The 18,526-nt window shown below is 35.6% G+C and overlaps 1 protein-coding gene across 6 annotated transcripts in view; it reads right to left on the bottom strand.

Moving 5' to 3' along the window:
• The window catches only part of SNTG1 (syntrophin gamma 1), an 818,484-nt gene that overhangs the window by 224,245 nt on the left and 575,713 nt on the right, over positions 1 to 18,526 (bottom strand). For all 6 annotated transcript variants that reach the window (XR_007407164.1, XM_049103928.1, XM_049103927.1 and 3 more), the window contains 3 exons: positions 8,175 to 8,232; positions 7,345 to 7,388; positions 7,210 to 7,251 (listed from right to left, as the gene is read on the bottom strand). Coding sequence is in view for 5 of the 6 variants with exons in the window: in XM_049103928.1 (XP_048959885.1) it covers positions 7,210 to 7,251; positions 7,345 to 7,388; positions 8,175 to 8,232 (144 nt within the window). In the remaining variant the exon portion in view is untranslated. The remainder of the gene's footprint in view (positions 1 to 7,209; positions 7,252 to 7,344; positions 7,389 to 8,174; positions 8,233 to 18,526) is intronic.

Genomic DNA, 18,526 nt, shown 5'->3' with positions numbered 1-18,526 from the left:
ACCTGCTATAACAAAGTATCATAGACTGGGTAGCTTCCAAACATAAGAAATTTATTTCTTGCAGTCTGGAGACTGGAAGTCCTATATCAGTGAGCCAATATGGTCAGGCAAAGGCCCTTTCCAGGGGTGTAGACTTCTTATATTCTCACATGAGGGAAGTGGGTAGGTAGCTCCTACGGCCTCTTTTATAAGGTCACTAATCCTGTTCACGAGGGCTCCACAGTCATGACCTAATCACTTCCCAATGCTATCACACTGGCATTAGAATTTCAACATATGAAGTCTGGAGAGACACAGACATTCAGACCAAAGCAGATTTGTTTTTTGATAAATAATCCTGAACGGGTCAAATATACTTTTTTTTCTATGCTATTTCAATATCCCAAACTAGGAACCAGAGCAAGTTTTTTAGGAGTTTGTTTATATACACAAAACTGTAACTATTGAGTAAAGGTGTGATAGTATCTATAGCAGCTGTTTTAGGTCTTAAAAGTAAACACATGTATAATAGGATATCTTTCTGCTTTAAAATTACAGAGTCATTTCCTATCCAGGTGACCACAGGTATTTGGATCTTTAACTAGATCTTGGGTTTTTTCCCTAACTCTCTGATCTCTGATCCAGAGAATCATGGGTATTGCCCCAATGACCTTCAGTAGTAGCCTGTAGCATCCTGAGATGTCTCAGAATTACTTCAGAACACAGAACTCCAGAAGGCCCTTGGTAAGAACTACCCACTTGGAGAGTAATAGATGAATGCATAACTCTAGACTCATTTATTTTTTACCCCCCTAAAATTGCAGAAATAAATAAAAATTATTTATCCCCTAATGATTCTGAGTGTCCATGTGCTTACAAATTAGTCTTTCCATTTGTCCAGTGCTCCATCTTTCTTTCTTCTTTGTTCACTTCTGTTAAACTCTCTTCATTATGGCAGACACTGATGACATTACTGCTTCTGCCGGACACAGTGGCTGCTTCTACTGGGTACCACTTCCTTTATCACATAGTGGTAGGGAGTGTTCTGAGAGACATTTTCTTAGAGACAGCAAGGCATAATTCCTCACACTCTGATATTTTAGTCATTTTCTCCAAAACATTTTTCTTCAGGGTTTTTTTTCCCTGAATCTAATAAGCTTTCTCCTGGGACACAGGCTAAGTCCATAGGAGTAATGGATACCCCAAAAAAGAAAAACTAATCTGAGTAATTATGACTACTCTCAGTATCACTTCCCAATTTTCATGATTTTTGTATATGCCTAATTTATAAATGCCATGATTTGGGCATATATCTATTCACTCACGAAAGCACAGAAATGTGTGTGGGGTGGTTTTTTCCTTTTTATTCAGTTTTAATGGTCTTTACTTTTTTTTTTAAAGATTTATTTATGTATTTATTCATGAGAGACACAGAGAGAGAGCAAGGCAGAGACAGAGGCAGAGGGAGAAGCAGGCTCTATGCAGGGAGCCTGATGGGGGACGCAGTCCTGGGACTACAGGATCACGCTCTGAGCTAAAGGCAGATGTTCAACCACTGAGCCACCCAGGCATCCCTGGACTTTCCTTTTTAGCAAAGAAAAGCATTAGAATGCTTTAAAGTTTATAGAAGAATTATGCAAAAAGTTCCCTCCCCATCTTCTCTCACACAGAGTATCCTCTATTATTAAGATCCTACACCAGTGTATTAATTTGTTACAATTCATAACCCCTTTCGATACATTATTATTAACTAAGGCCCATAGTTAGATCCACTAGAGTTCACTATTTGCCTTCTATAGTTCTACAGGTTTAACAAAGTGTGTGTTCTTTTAAAAGAATTGAACTTTTTAGCTGAAAAAGATATTAACATGGATGTATTTCAAATCTGGGACCATGGGATCATGACCTGAGCCGAAGGCAGACACTTAACTGACTGAACCACCCAGTACCTCCACCTGGGTGATTTTAATCATTTTGAAAATTAATGTCAGTTTTGTGAAAAGTGTATGAGCTCTATAACACACATCTACCCTCATTGTTCTAACCTGGAGAGTGGTAATGACTACAAAGAGTCTTTGCAGAAGATGAAGAGGGACGATCAACATGTTTATTCCTACCTCAAGAGTCACTCTGCCCCCTAGGATGACAGGTCTCCTTGTGCCTGCTGCTATGTATTCTCTATGTCCATTCCTCTAGATAAAAATTGGCTGGGACCCCCACTAAGGAATTGGTTTATCGGGGTTGGCTTTGTCTCATTATTAGCGTAGCAGCGAAATTGGGTCTTTGAGCTGTTAGATAGCAAATAAGGATTTGATGAGACTCAGTAGCCAAGAGTGAAGTGCATGCATCTAATTAAAGTGTGGCCTGTGCTATCTATATTTATACCTAATGAAGAGACAGACCTGTGGGTTTAGCGGAGAAGGAACTCCAAACAGTTCTAATAAAAAGCTAAATATGTAGACAAGGCAGGTTCCTGGTATTTTATTTCTTTCCAAAATCAAACATAGCATAAACAATATTTTGCACTTTTTTGTCTTTGCATTAAACATTTCTAAAATCAGCAGGAAATATTAAAAGTGTAATTATTTCACATATGGCTTTCCTTGGTGGTAGTTAATTCAAAGAAAAAGAGTCCACCATGATTAGAATTCTTAAGGAAATCATTAATATGTTAGGCCTCAAAACCCATTTCCAAACTGAGAACAAATTAAAAATTATTAGCAGTTAGGTAAAATATTATTTGTAACTCTTGTGACATTTCAATCTTTTTTGCCATGGTGTAAAATGATGTGTGTTCCTAAATCACATCCTAAATATGTTCCTTGGTAACTCAAAACCTCGTAAACCAATGTATAAATTACTGCTTTATTTTCAGATAATAGGATATAAACCCTTTAAAGTTATTTTCTGATTAATATAAGTTTAAAAAAATATTCATCTTATTCCAATGGAAATTTTGAATTAAATTAAGTATATTAGAACAATTAAAATTCTATTAAATAACATCTTATATTAGTTTTATCAAAATTTGTTTATATTGAATGCATATATCATTTTAACTTGTGTAATTTGAGATATTCATTCTGCTTTTATAAGAATTACACAGCTTTTCAGAGTTAGGTTTAAAATTAAAAATTCAGAACGAGATAGTTATTTACATTTCTAATTATCTAATATTTTCTATCAGTAAAACCATGAAAACAAAAGGCAAATGAGCCTCTTTTTAGAACCCATAAATCTCAAACATGAAAGCAGAAATAATTTAGAAGGAAACCTCTGGAATCCTCTATCCATGCATTTGGCTTTGCCTAGTGATGAGTTATTCTATTTTGAAAGTCTTATTAGATGGAAATTTCAATTCTACTAATAGAGTCTCATTTCTATCTTGATTATAGACTCAAGATGCATTTTTTTCTACTATAGCTAGATCTTATGTCCTTTTATTTCTAGTGAGCATAAATAGACCACTGTTATATTTTGAAGACTGGGATTAGTCAACATGCCCTTTCCTAATAATTTTTATATGGTCTTTTAATAAACTCCACAGAAATGACATCCTCCTAGCAATAAATTTAGAGACAAAGTTATTTGTATATTCTTTCTCAAAAAAGTTTCCATCTCAATGTACTTCATATACATGGTACTCAGATTTTGATATGATCAGTTTACCTGTTAATAAAATAGATAGCTGATAGATAGATAGATGATAGATAGATAGATAGATAGATAGATAGATAGATAGATAGATGACAATCCATTTAATGTGTCTAGGGTTCAGTGGTAAGGTGAACAATAATAGAATCAATCTTAATATCAACAGTGGTAATGGATCTAGGTTTCCTTGAAAAAAAAAAAAAAAGGTACATCAGGGACTTTTGGTATCTCCAGAGTATAAGTCATAGACTACAAAATGCAATTCACATCAAAAACAAAAAGAGGGATCCCTGGGTGGCGCAGCGGTTTGGCGCCTGCCTTTGGCCCAGGGCGCGATCCTGGAGATCCGGGATCGAATCCCACATCAGGCTCCCGGTGCATGGAGCCTGCTTCTCTCTCTGCCTCTCTCTCTCGCTCTCTCTCTGTGACTATCATAAATGAATAAAAAATTAAAAAAAAAAAAACAAAAAAAAAAACAAAAAGAAACACCTACTACAATGAACAAGGAACCCTCATTTTCAAATGTCTCTGTTCCTCCAGGCATGGGTATCCACTTCAACTTCCAACTGGGTGTGGTAGAAGGAGCTTGAGGTGCAGACAGGCATGCATTAGGACCCTCTGTGTATGGAAGCTCTAAGGGGCAAGATGGATCTCAACAAGACACTGACCAGTACTGACACAGGTAGTAACCACTGGGAGTAAACAGGGAGATGAGTGTCAAATGTGAAGCAATATTATTTGATGGCACAAAATAATACCTAATTTGTCTTAATTGTCAGCTCTGTGCTAGGAGTTTCATATACATTACTACCATTTGATCTTTATACAGGTAATTAATAATTTGTTTTTACAGATGAATAAGAGAGGGACAGAACAAGTAAGCTCATTTGTCTGAAATTACAATGTTAATAAATGGTCCAGCTAGGACTTGTGTACAATTGTCTGTGAGTGGGAAAGCCCTCTCAACTGGGTACCCTGCTACCCTCCCACCGCCTCACATGCCAAGCAACACTTGGCACTCATGCTAGTCTTTCTTAATGAGGAAACTTTGGAAGATTCTCCCCTTCAGCAATCTTCTTTATCCCTTGCATGGTACAAGTGCAGCCCAGAATGGACTTATTTTATGTCCACACTAGTAACATGAGAAACACACAGACACAAATGCTTCAGCAATCTAATTCTAGGCATTAGGCTAAATAATTCCTTAACAGTTCTATTGGGTACCCATAGCAGATACCGTGGGATTCCCCTTCTACATAGAGTAAGCCTTGTAACTCTGACACAGAAGTTGCAGCTGTATTGTGAAAGGCATCCTAAGAGTGAAGCTACTCAGGGACCAAATACAAAATTTCTAGCAATGTCAATGAGTAATGTAGATGAATTAGAGGAAAGTTACATGCACCCACAACATACTGTCGGACCTACTCAATTTGTTTCTGAGTTTGGAACTCTGTGTGAATCACTGATTTGGAATACTGAACGTGGTACATCAGCATGCTATTTTAAAACCATCTATATCCTCTAAGCTTGTTGTGCCTTTTCCTGCCCATTTAAGTACATTCTTAAACATTTAATTAATATCTCAGCCCCACTGAGGTACAAGTCAGTCTAGTTGCTTAGGTAATTAGCAATGAAGACAAAAGCATCTAATCACTGTTGGAAAGTGAAAGATTGGAATTTAAGAATATTAGTGCCCATAATTCAAAGCTGATGATGTTAAGCCTCTTGAAAAAATAAGTGTATCATGAAGAGCCACATATAATTTGCATTAGAATCCTAAATTCCTTTTCTTTGAAGCAGAATGAACAGCATTAGGAAGTGGCATTACTAGCACAAGCTAATCTTTCATGCCACACTAATCTGTCTAATCAAAACTACAGCACGGCTTGTGTAAGCATGCTGTCTGCCTCGGAAGGACCAACTGCAAACACAACTCCATCTAACAGCATGTGGTTTTAAAAGAGAATGCACTTATTTTTGCTTTCTGTACAATGAGTTTAAAATCAACTTACGTTTTTGAGAAAAGACTAAAGTTAAAAATACCTTGCTTACATGGTCATCTTTAACATTTGTGACTGTGACCGAATCTGCAGTGCTCTGTGCTGTTCTCTCATTTTTCTAAAACCTGTTCTAAAACACTGATTTTTCTGTACATATTTGTAGTAAACTCAAGGCTTGAAACACATATTTTATAGGATGTTCACCACAGAGTGGCAACACAGTAACCCAAGTAAGATTTTGGAGAAGAACAAAACAAGTGATGAATACTAACAAACTGGATCAGTTAGTCCAAGCATGCAAGATTGAGAACCCTCCTGTATCACTACTTGTGGAACTGTGGTTTCTCACAGACACTTCACAGGTGCCTTGTTGAGGATTGAAATACACAAACGTATCAGAATAGTTTTCTCTAAATAGTGGTTAACAGAGGAGCAATGTATTCAAATGCAATCCTTGAGCATAAACTTTTAGACATAATTTCTCCTCTATCCCTTCTTATGTGAGCCACTACAGAAATTCACTGAAGGCTCTATAAATCTTATTTAATCAACCATGACAAATGTTTCCCAAATGCCTAACACAGTCCTATTCATTTAGTACCACGTTTTATGTCTTCTAACCATCCCCATCAGAAGCCCTTCCACTTTCCAGCTTCTCCCAAAGTGTGGTTTATAGGTCACCTACAATGGAACCACTTGGGCCTGATTGTTAAAATCTGAATTCCTGGGCCCACCTAAACTGACTGAATCAGAACATATGAGGCTGGGCCTTCAGATCTGCATATTTATCGACACCCGAAAATACGTACATGCATACATACATACAGAACACAACAACACAAAAACACAAAATTGATGACCATTCTGCCCAGTGCTAATTCAGGATGCCTTGAGATTAAACTCCTTTAAATTTTGTCTCTTTCTCTTTCTCTTTCTCTCTCTCTATCTTTCATACACACACACTTTCTATGCTCTTCCAGTTGACTCTGCTACTGGGTAAGACTTTGCAAACAAAAATATAAGATTTTATTCATTTTTTTCAGATTCTATTTATTTGAGAGAGAGAGAGCACAAGCAGGGGGAGCAGCAGAGGGGGAGGAAGAAGCAGACTCCCTGCTGAGCAGGGAGCCCAACATGGGGCTCCAATCCCAGACTTTGGGATCATGACCTGAACTGAATGCAGATGTTTAATGAATTGAGCCCCCTAGGCGCCTCATATTATTTATATGCTTTTAAACATTCGCAAGGAGTTAGAGGTGTATTTCACCTAGAGATATATTTAGTGGACATTGAGGGTTGCTTATTATGTTTTCTCCAGTTCTTCTATTAATCCCTGCCAGTCAAAGTATTTTTTTGAATTACATTTTGTCCTGGATACTTACTACTCACAGACCTGTTTCTAATATGAAACACACATGCGGGCACCAATGAAGAGATCATCTGAAAATCTGATTATCACACTGGACCAATGTCACATCTACCTAAGGAGTAAGTTGAACAGTGTTTAGCAATGCAGTAGATCCTTATTTGCACATGGGGAAAATTATGTTATTAAGAAAAAGTAAAGAAAACTCACCACTTCTTCATGTCTGCATTTTCTCACATTGATTCCATTTATCTGCAATGAAAAGAAAATTATGGTTTCATGTGGCATACTGTGAATTGAATTTATGTTTTGGTTGCACATAGAAAATAAGGGTAAAATGTATACCTGTAGAATTGCGTCTCCTATAAAAAGCAGTCCTGAAAGTTCCGCTGTGAAGGAAGAAAGGCAATGATTACGCATTGACTATTTTCTTCATACAGATGAAAGGGTTTTATAATTAAGTAAAATAAAAATTGATACAAGGGAAATATTAAATGTTTTATACAGATAGCATCTTAAAAGATCCACAAGTAATAGGAATGCAAAGGCAATTGTATGATTCTGCCCAGATATTGGAACACCTATTTCCATTTAATCATATCGCTTCAAATCTTACAATTGCCTAAAACTTGTTAGTCTTCTTGATGGACGACAAAAGTTTCTCATGTACTTATAATATTAAAGTATCTGTGAGAAAGTTTCTATCTAGACATTAATCCATCAGCTATGAGATCAACTCTGAGTTTCTTTTTAAACATTAGATTATCTTACTGATTTCAGTCATTGAAACAGTTGTTTTACATCTTTGGATGAAATATCATGGCAGATTAAGTTAAACTGCATATAAGAAATGAAAAAAATGTGTGTTTCAGGAACTGCCTTATTTGTTATCATTAAATTTGTCTATATGTTTGCTTGTTTAATGAAACAATTAATTAGCTATGCAGTCCCTAATTTATACATAGTCACATGCTCTCATCTTTCATCTATGCTTTCCTGTGAGAGAAACGTTTCTCTGGAGTAATAAACGGATGGACTCAGCAATCTGACTTGGCCACTTACTCTCTGGTCATGGGGATCCTGGAGCTAGTCAATCACATACTAATACTGACCAATTCTTCAGTAAGAATGGCTTACAAAGGAATAGTTACCATGTAATTCTCTTAACACTTTACCTCTTTGCTCCTTGGAGATTTTTGAAATGACAACTGGAATATTATGTTCTGCTCCCCCCTAAAAAGAGAAAATCATATATTATGCTTTTTAATTGCAAAAAATAAAAATACAGCTTTTAATTAGGAAACAATATATGCCATGAATAATATGTTAATGGACACCAGCTATAATTTAAATAAACTCATGGATTTTTCTCCACTCAGCAGATAGGGCTCCCAAAAAACTTATCTACCAGGGATCCTTGGGTGGCTCAGTGGTTTAGCGTCTGCCTTCAGCCCAGGGCATGATCCTGGAGTCCCAGGATTGAGTCTCGCATCAGGCTCCCTGCATGGAGCCTACTTCTCCCTCTGCCTGTGTCTCTGCCTCTCTCTCTCTATCTCTCTGTGTCTTTCATGAATAAAAAATAAATAAAAAAGTTTCTACCAGTTTAGAATTTCACTGTGCATCTAGTAATTAATAACAGTTGATTTTGAGAGTTTTTGTTTTCAAATAAAGATTGGAAATGCCTTAAATAGGCATTCTTTTCAATGTGTAGCATGCTGTCCATTGTAGAAATTCTTATTTAGAGTTCCAAATACCAGATAATTATGTATTTCCATTAACTAGCTAAGTTGTTCTATGGTGGTGACCAAGCACAGACCCTTTGATATGCTAAGTGAACTTTACTTGCACAAAAAAATCAGAGTGCGCATGTGCATGATGGAAAAAGAATCAGCCACAAATCTTTAATTAAAATTAGATTCCTTTGTATGAAAGCACATACAACATAATTAACAGAATAAAATAAACTGACAAAAACATTGTAGTAATTCTTAATCTAATTGACCAAATGAGATATGAAAAAATGAAAAATAAGTAAGTGAAACATATGGAAGGAAATAAAATAAATTGCTGAAATAAGTGCATAAAAATTCTCTTTTGATATTGCAGAGTTGAGAGGTTTGAAAACAATAATTGAAAAATCAAATAAATGCATTAAAGAATAAAACATCTGGGTGCCTGGGTGGCTCAGTCTGTTGTGTTTACCTTTAGCTGAAGTCAGGATCCTGGGATCCTGTAATGGAGCTCTGCATTTGGCTCCCTGCTCAGGGGGGAGTCTGCCTCTCCCTGTCCCTCTGCACCCCTCGCTCCATGATCTTCACTCTCTCTTTCTCACTCTTTCCCTCACATAAATAAAATCTTTCAAAAATTATTAAAAATAAAAATAAAAATAATAAAATGTCATGCACAAAAGAAGTATAGCACTGTTAACATAGGATAGTTGAAAAGACAATCTAAAATTCCACTGGGTTTCTCTATCTTCATAACAAAAGTTATTTTAGAACTGTATTTTTTTCATGAATATCAATTTTTAACAGTGAATTGTCACTATATTTAATTATAGGTGATCAATAGTTTTTGAGAAAAGTAGTAATATTCAACTTTTTCTTGGAAAATAGTCCTTTGCACTTCTAGAATATTAGAGACATGATAAATAAAATATTGAAAACTATTTTAGATTGAAATTCAAACACACTGCTACCAACAAAATATTCATCTACCTACCCTCACTAGCTCTGTGGTCTCTGGTCTTAGCCACATGGCTTCTAATTCTGCTTTGCCTTTCGGTCAGCATGTTCATAACAAGCACAAATTCTAAAATGACTTCTCATCTAATCAAAAGATAGTAATTTGTGACTGATAGTATCATTGAAATGAGTGCTTATTTAGCACACAATAGACACAAGTCAGCTATTATTCTAAATAGTCTGTTGATTAAGATTTATGAATAAAATAATATGGCATTAGGGTAGTATATAATCTTAGCACTAATCCATTCTAAGACTTAATATTTACTACTTAGAGTTTTAAGTTCCCAATTCTCTTTTTCTGTTCTATTCTTTCTTTATCTTTATACTTATCAGCTTCCAATCTACTCTTATCTCTACTCATTTCTTATATTTATTATTTGCTTTCATTCTCCTTCCACCACTCGTATCTAGAATGCAAGTTCCAATAGGGCATTAAAGTTTTTTGGTAGTTTGTTTCATATGTTGATGTAAACTCAGTGAATGGAATAATGTGTTTCTTTTTTATATTTGAAATGTTTGTTGATGAATGAGTGAATAGAATAAATGAAGTCAAAAGCTTTCCCACACCTAAGATAGCCCCATTCTTTAAAACACATTGCAGAATGAGGGGTACCTGGGTGGCTCAGTCTGCCTTTGGCTCAGGTCATGATCTCAGGGTCCTGGGATGAAGCCTCACATTGGGCTCCCTGCTCAGCGGGGAGTTTGTTTCTCCCTCTCCCTCTTCCTCTCCCTCTGCCCCTCTCTCTGCTCATGCTCTCTCTCTCTTTCAAATAAATAAATAAAATCTTTTAAAAAATTGCAAAATGATTTTAGGTAGCAGCTAAGAATGTATAATGAAATTAAATGCCCATGGTTACAGTTAGTTTCTAGAGATATTTGGAATTGAAAAGGATTTTAGGAATATATCTCCATTTCTTAGAAGAAAGAACTAGTTAACTGAGATGAATCATCCACCAATGAAGTTTTAGGTGGCATAAAAAGAAGAAACAAATTCATCCAGATATTATATGGTTCAGATATTTTGGGACAGAAAGTGGCATTGTTTATGTCACTCTTGTCTGTATGGCTGTCATCAGCTGTTTTCACTTTTCACAGTTTTCTCTCCTTTAACTACTCATCCAAAGATTTTCTTAGTGCTCAGACTTTTCATGCCAGTTACCATGGTACTACAGCGGGAAAACTCTCCCTGGGATCTGTCTAGAGAAAAACACTGTTGAAATAACAATTTCTGAAGGGCAACTCAGTAACTCCTCCCTCAAGACCAGAGTGTTGGAACTATGTTTAAAGGACAGGATAAAACTAACCCCTATTTTTTCAACATTTTTTTTTTTTGTATGTAAAATTTCTCCTGATATTTGAATGGTTTGAGTCCAAAGGTGGTTTTTTTATTTTGTTTTGTTGTTGTTGTTGTTGTTTTGTTTTGTTTTTGTTTTTGTTTTGAATCAGACATTAGGGGCTTTGAAAGAATTCCTAAACTAACTGCAGAAAATTACTTTATTAATTAATTAGAGAGCAAATTTTCAGGAGACAAAATTGGAACTTAAACTTACAGTACCTTAATATACTAGATGAATTGTGAGAGCAGTCCAGCTCTACTAAAGTTAATTAGATTTAATTCTGGACCTAAATGGGGAAATGTAAGGTTCTCCAGTCAAGAATCACATAATGCAACTCATCTTGTTTAAAACAGGTGATAGGCTTCCTATTACAGGTGGAAAAAAGCCCCAATCCTCAGCAGGCTGTCTGGTGACTTCAGCCTTTTCTCCATCTTCATCCAGGAACCTTGTCACTCTGAGCACCACAGGGCAGCATTATACACTATTCCTTCTGCCTGGATGGTTTTTTTTATTTATTTATTTATTTTTATTTTTTTTATTTTACTGTTAACCTGGTAAACTCCTACTCAAATTCAGAATTTCAGCTAAAAGACCCCATTCATCAGTGTCTCCTTACTTGATATAATTCACTTCTGTAACACTGGATCCAGGTTATTATTTGCATTTATTTACATCACAATTTGATCAATGTCGACTTTCCCACTGGATTGTAAAGAGCAGGAGGTCAAGGCAGACCTTCCTTTACTGGCTTTGCCCCAACTCACCCTTAGACCAGCCAGGGTGCAGACTTGTGCTCCAGGTTTAGAGAATAAATGAATTAACTGAGCTTTGTTGTTCTAGTATAAAATCAAGACTAGGGAAAGTGAGGCAATATTCTATGGTGCATCCCAAAAATTATTAAAATAGTTACCATTCAATGCAAAATTAAGTTTAAAACTAGCCTTACAGGAACCAGGATATAACTTCCCATCTAATACATTTTGAGTAGGCCTCTATACAAAGAATTTACCAGTATAACTAAAATTCCGCCAAATCCAACCCAGAATGTTTTTAGAGCATTGGAAGTCTTAACCAAATAAATATTTTGGATCCAATATTGTCATTATTCTGGTTAATCAATTAATCAGTCATATTCTAGCCTCTGGGGGGAAAAGATACATAGACCCCACCATTATATATCTATTTAGAACAAGGAAAATATTTGTAAACAGATAATAACAGCACAGTAATTAAGGTCAAGAGCCTAATGAACAAGCATGGAAGAAACACCTAAAATAATATAATCTGAAAGGACATGGGAAAATATGCTCTATTTGAGTGCCATGCCTACCTGCTAATATCACTTAGTTTGATTTTGGCAGAAATGTAATGGTATCTGTCCATATTGTCTCTGGTGGAAACAGAAGAATGAGAATCAAATAAAAAGAACGGGGAAGAGAATGAGAAGAAATGTATATAAATGTGGGCATACTTATATCACCCACTAATAAATTAAAAGGTAGAAATTTATTATAGCTGTTATGAAGACATATATTTTTATTTGGTAAATTTGATACAATCAATACCAACTCCTTCATATTAAATTGCTTACTTGATCCTGGACTTACTGATCCATTTGAATAAACCAGAATGTAGATAATTTAGAAAGGAAACATTATTTGTGTTCCCAAGTATAGAGTTTAGAGATAATTTAGTTTGGTTTCTATAGCTACAGAGCAGTTATTAAGAGTAAGGACTACATCATTTGCTTTATGTGAGGTTAGGCCCAGCTCTGCCAAGTACAGCAATGAGTAAATTACTCAACCTCTTAATACTTGACTGCACTGTCTGTAGAGGGATAGCAATAGTTACCTACTTTGCTGGATACTAAAGGGCAAATGAAACAATATAAAGCATTTAGCATCTGTTACTTAAAGAGCAGTTAATTAATATATACTTGCAATATTGTTTATAAGTGATAAGGTTTTAATAATAATTATAATTTCATTCTTGATTGCTGCAAAGTTAAAGCTTTCATATAAAAATCATTTTTGAGGGGATCCCTGGGTGGCTCAGCGGTTTTGCGCCTGCCTTTGGCCCAGGGCACGATCCTGGAGTCCCGGAATTGAGTCCCGTGTTGGGCTCCTGGCATGGAGCCTGCTTCTCCCTCTGCCTCTCTCTCACTCTCGCTCTCTATGTCTATCATAAATAAATAAAAATAAATCTTTAAAAAAAATCACTTTTGATTACAAATATTTCCTTAATGGACAGAGATGACACAGCCTTGTCTGTTGGAAAATAACTCCATAGAACCTTTTCTAGTAATAATAATTGGCACCCTTTCTCTAAAGGTGATTTGTTAACTGACAATGACAAGAGGTATGATTTAATAATATGAAAATGTGGGATCCCTGGGTGGCGCAGCGGTTTAGCGCCTGCCTTTGGCCCAGGGCGTGATCCTGGAGACCCGGGATCGAGTCCCACGTCGGGCTCCCAGTGCATGGAGCCTGCTTCTCCCTCTGCCTATGTCTCTGCCTCTCTCTCTCACTGTGTGCCTATCATAAATAAATAAAAAAAAAAAATTTAAAAAAAAAAAAAAAAAAAAAAAAAAATAATATGAAAATGTATAGTATCGTATTTTCAAAGATATGGAAGATAAATAAGATAGTGACTCACTTTAAGGTAATTATCCATATGGTGGATTTTCATAAGAATGAGGCAAAAATAGAAGAATATTGGGACCTATGATGCAAAACTTCCATGATTATTGGGGAATTTAGGTGTAGGAGACCATTAACTTATTTTTTGAAACAGTTAAGTATCAGGAATAGTCCACACAAGAGGGATAAGCACTTGAACGAAAGGTTCTACCAGAAAGCCAGAAGGCTGGTGAGGTGTGAGGGAAAGGGGGCAGGAACTGAAAAGCTGGGACAGAAAAGACCATAGGAATTTAGGAACTCTGGAAAACTAGACAAGGGTGCAGATTGGAATGTCCTGTAGGAACAGTGAGAATATACATTAGCTAGCCTGATGAATCTGAGACCGTCAAGGTGTAAAAATCAAACACAAATGGAGACCAGCCTTGAAAATTCTCTGATCAGACAAAACCACCTGAGTCATACAAACAAAGCTTCAGTTAGCTTATTTTGCAAGGCTAGCCTGACTCAAGTCATTTCTTGTTTATGCCTCTAGAAATCATAAGAAAAACTTGAACTATTTCCAAGGTTGATATGAGGTAAACACTAAAAAATTCCTTATCATTTAAGAAAATTGTGATATTATAACCAATTTCTGTGAGGAATAAACAGTGACTACCCTCCCACTATACACATTGCTTTATAACAATATACCCTGAGCCTCGTTCCATGTTTTGGTTTGACTGCTCTTGCTTTGCAAACTGTCTTTTTGGTCTCTTGACAATTAAGTTTTACTAATTACTACTTCGAGGATTCATTGTTTTTACTTCTTTAATTTCTGAAATTTTCATGAAAAGAAGCACTTTCAGTCTGGGGACAGAGAAGATTATGTGATTATAAGTGAAAAGGTTAGTGATCCTTTTGTTCAGTTTTTGGAGAATGATCTTTTGAAAATTTAAAAATATAAAGAAGAGGTTGACATTTTATTGAGTGCTAAAAACAAGAAGTGATATAAGGGAAAAAACACACAATGACTTCTGAAGAATGTTTAAATAGAGGAAGATTGAATAATTATAAAAGCCAGGGAGAATTGCAAAGAAGTGCCAAAAAAAGATCAAAGTTACAGCAGATGCAATAAGTGTTCTAAAAAGTAACACAATGAAAAAAAATAACACAACAGCAAAAATAGCTTGAATGAGCAAGGATTTCTGGCAGACAGCACAGGAATGAGCACAATGCATAAAACCCTAGCAGTGGTTTATGACTAAGTTTCTGATCAGAAAGTATGGGCATCATTTCTATTTTGAGGCTCTGGAGTAGAGGCTCGTAGAGAAGTGCCATTTAAGACAACATAGGGCAGGGCCAGCTATAAAGGTGTATATGCCATGCCTCCAAATTTCATCTCATTGCACCCTGGTTCAGTTACCAATTTGCTCCTACTCGATTTACTCTGCAGTGAGAAAATAACTGTAACATGGACAACAAAGCAGAAACAAGCCAGGACCCAGGGATGCGAACACTCCTCAAAGGTTAAAAAGAATCTCTTTCATTTCTAGGAGCTGAAGACAAATGTTTAGCACAAGTCTGTCAAGTGCCCACAGATCCGTGGCTCTGCATTGTGGGTTTTTTGTTTTTTTGTTTTTTTTGCTGTCATGTAGAATTAACATGGTTATATAGATAATTTTGGTCTCTACTTTTTCACAGTAAAACACTTTTGTTATTGGGCACCTGAGTGGCTTAGTTGGTTAAGTGACTGACTCTTGGTTTCTGCTCAGTCATGATCTCAGGGTGAGGAGATGAAGCCCAGGGTGGGGCTCTATACTCAGCAGGCAGTCTGCTTGAGCTTCTCTCTCTCTCTGCCCCTCTCCCCACTCATGCTCTCTCTCTTTCTTTAAAACAAATAAATAAATCTTTAAAAAAGCACTCTTATGAAAAAATGGAATTTTAGGAATCTAAAAAAATTAATCTCTGGAGATATATCTGATTTGTGTAATTAAATATCAATGTAATTGACGCCAAAGCTCTTTTTTGGGTGACTGTGTTCCACATTGAGGGTCTAGTATCTTTGGATATGATTTAAAATAATTGTGACTTTTCAAAGAGAGTCTCAGACTTTATAAGAAGTGCTAGTAATGCAAACCAAAAATTTTCTTAAGATGAAAAAACAAAACTATAATAAAAGGGGAAATAATGTTTGAAAAGAAAATAAGTTAAAATTGACATAAAGTATATTTTAAAAGATTTATATCTAATACATTTATGTTTTTTCTCTTCTTCCTTAGAATTTCAGGAAATTTAGAGATGGATACATTCCTTAATGTGCACTACCTCAGACATATGACCACCTCAACCTCTAAGCCACCTGTGACTAATACACACAATTTTGTCCCAGAACTTTTAACAGTCTCAACAATAAGGTAGAGAAAATAAAAGGAGGTAAAGGCTCACTTTTATTTCACCACCTTTATAGGGGACTCTGCCTGGAGAGCACTGGGGAACAAGAACACTTTACATGGACACGTGACATCAAGGGTTAAAGGACACTGGTAGCTTCAGGGTTGTCACACTGCTCACAGTCTACAGCCACTGGGGCACATTAATAAATCAATCATCTGACTACATGTTATATAAGAAGCCTCTCTGTGACATTGTTCACCAACTTTGTAGCACCGACTACCACATGGGAAAACCAAGGAGCTGCCACTATGCATGATGGTGACAGGGGCCTGAAAGGCCTGTGAGCCAAGATTTGTCAGGAGCACAGGGCATGGCCAATTAGCTTTGACTTGTAACAGCACATGCTGGAGTGTTTTAGTGTTATCTGACCAAAAAAAAAGACATTTTGTTACCCTTTGATTGGGTTTCTACAAATAATTTTTAGAAGGTAAAATTGAAATAACATGGCCATATGTTCTTAGTACAGTGAAATTCAGGAGCACCTGTAAGAGTTTTACTATATTGTTTAATGCCTCTTTAATTGTCCAACATGCATTCTTCTTTCTGTTATCTCCAGTTGAGATATTCCAGGTTTAAGTCAATAATTCTCACAGCAAAATCTCCAGTGTGTGTGAGCACTGGTTACTTAACTGAAGCAAATAAGGATAAGATATATGATTATATATTTATGTAAGTAATTATATAAATGTCACAAATTGTTCCAGCAATAAGTACACAAACAAATAAATACACAAGAAAAATAAATAAATGCTCAACATTAAAATATTAATTCTGCATAGGCTAAAACAATTTCTTAAACTGTTCACTATGTATATAGTATACGTATATACACACACACACATACATATAACATGATACATATATATAACATGACATATATATGTATACACATTAACAGAATCAAAGACAGTTTAAAAATTAAAAAGCAAATATCAGAGATAAGTACTGAGAAAAGCAAAGTGGAAAACCCTAAAAGGAAAATTTTCAAATGACTGGATAATATTCTAAGTAAAAGTATTAATTTTTGTATTTCTGGTTAGTATGTCATAAGAATTGTAAAATAATTGCCTTTTTTGGTCAGAATTCCTAATATATGGCACAGATTGCAATTCAAATACTGCTTCTTATGTTTAATATTATGAATGGAAACTACACACTGATTTGATAAAAAAATTATTTATTTTTGTGTAAGAGTTTTGTTTGGATTGGAGTAATGAAAATATTAAATAGACATAATTCATTTGGCAAAATTCTTGATGTTTTAAAAACTGTCTAGGTTAAAATCTTAGTAAAAATAAATTATATTGGATTATTGAGTTTAAGTTATAAATGAAAATAGAAAAGATATAAAAGAATATTTCCATTTTGCACAAAACTAATGTAGCTCCACCATCAGAAATAGAGTCAAAGGTGTTTGTGTGACTTAGTTAAGTGATGGACTCTTGGTTTCGGCTCTGGTCATGATCTCCAAATGTGTAGTAGTAAATGGAGTCCCATGTTGGGCTCCCTGCTTAGTGGGGTGGGAGTGTCTGCTTCTCTCCACGCCCCCCCCCCACCATTCATTCACTGTCTGAAATGAATAAATAAATCTTTACAAAAGTAAGAGACAAAGAAAGAAGAAAGAGAGAAGAAAGAAAGAAAAAGAAAGAAAGCAAGAGAGAAAAAGAAAGCAAGAGAGAAAAAGAAGAAAGAAAAGAAAAAGAAAAAGAAAGAAAAAAAAGAAAAAGAAAAAGAAAAAGAAAAAAAGAAAAAAAGAAAAAGAAAAAGAAAAAGAAAGAAAAAGAAAAAGAAAAAGACAAAGAAAAAGAAAAAGAAAAAGAAAGAAATTGAATTAGGTCTGGTAGGTGAAAGTGCTTATCTCAAATGAAACCAGCTCTCTAGATTGGGCTTTATTCACACTTAGTGTTTGTTCTCTCTTATGGACTTTTTACTATCTTCCATGGTATCTTTTTTTTTTTTTTAAGATTTTATTTGTTTATTCATGAGACACACACACACACACAGAGAGAGAGAGAGAGAGAGAGAGAGAGGCAGACACACAGGCAGAGGGAGAAGCAGGCTCCCTGCAGGGAGCCTGATGTGGGACTCGATCTGGGGTCTCTAGGATCACGCCTTGGGCGTGACATTAGCTGCTAAACCGCTGAGCCACCCAAATGTCCCTCTTCCGTGGTACCCTTAAAGCCTCCAAACAGTCCCAATAAATATCAGCAAAAACGAAACTCATTTCCACATTCTATAACTTGGTCTACAGATCTCCCTGGTTTTAGCTGATGATAGATAAAGGAAAGTTAAATATATGTTTTAAAACTAACATTTCATGTGGTAATATTCTTATCACTTAACAACACAATGCTATTCCACACTGGTATAT

The sequence above is a fragment of the Canis lupus genome, chromosome 29 (assembly GCF_003254725.2).
Source record: "Canis lupus dingo isolate Sandy chromosome 29, ASM325472v2, whole genome shotgun sequence".
Taxonomy (NCBI): domain Eukaryota; kingdom Metazoa; phylum Chordata; class Mammalia; order Carnivora; family Canidae; genus Canis; species Canis lupus.
Note: the sequence above shows the minus strand (reverse complement) of the source record. Positions and strands in the feature narration are given on the sequence as shown.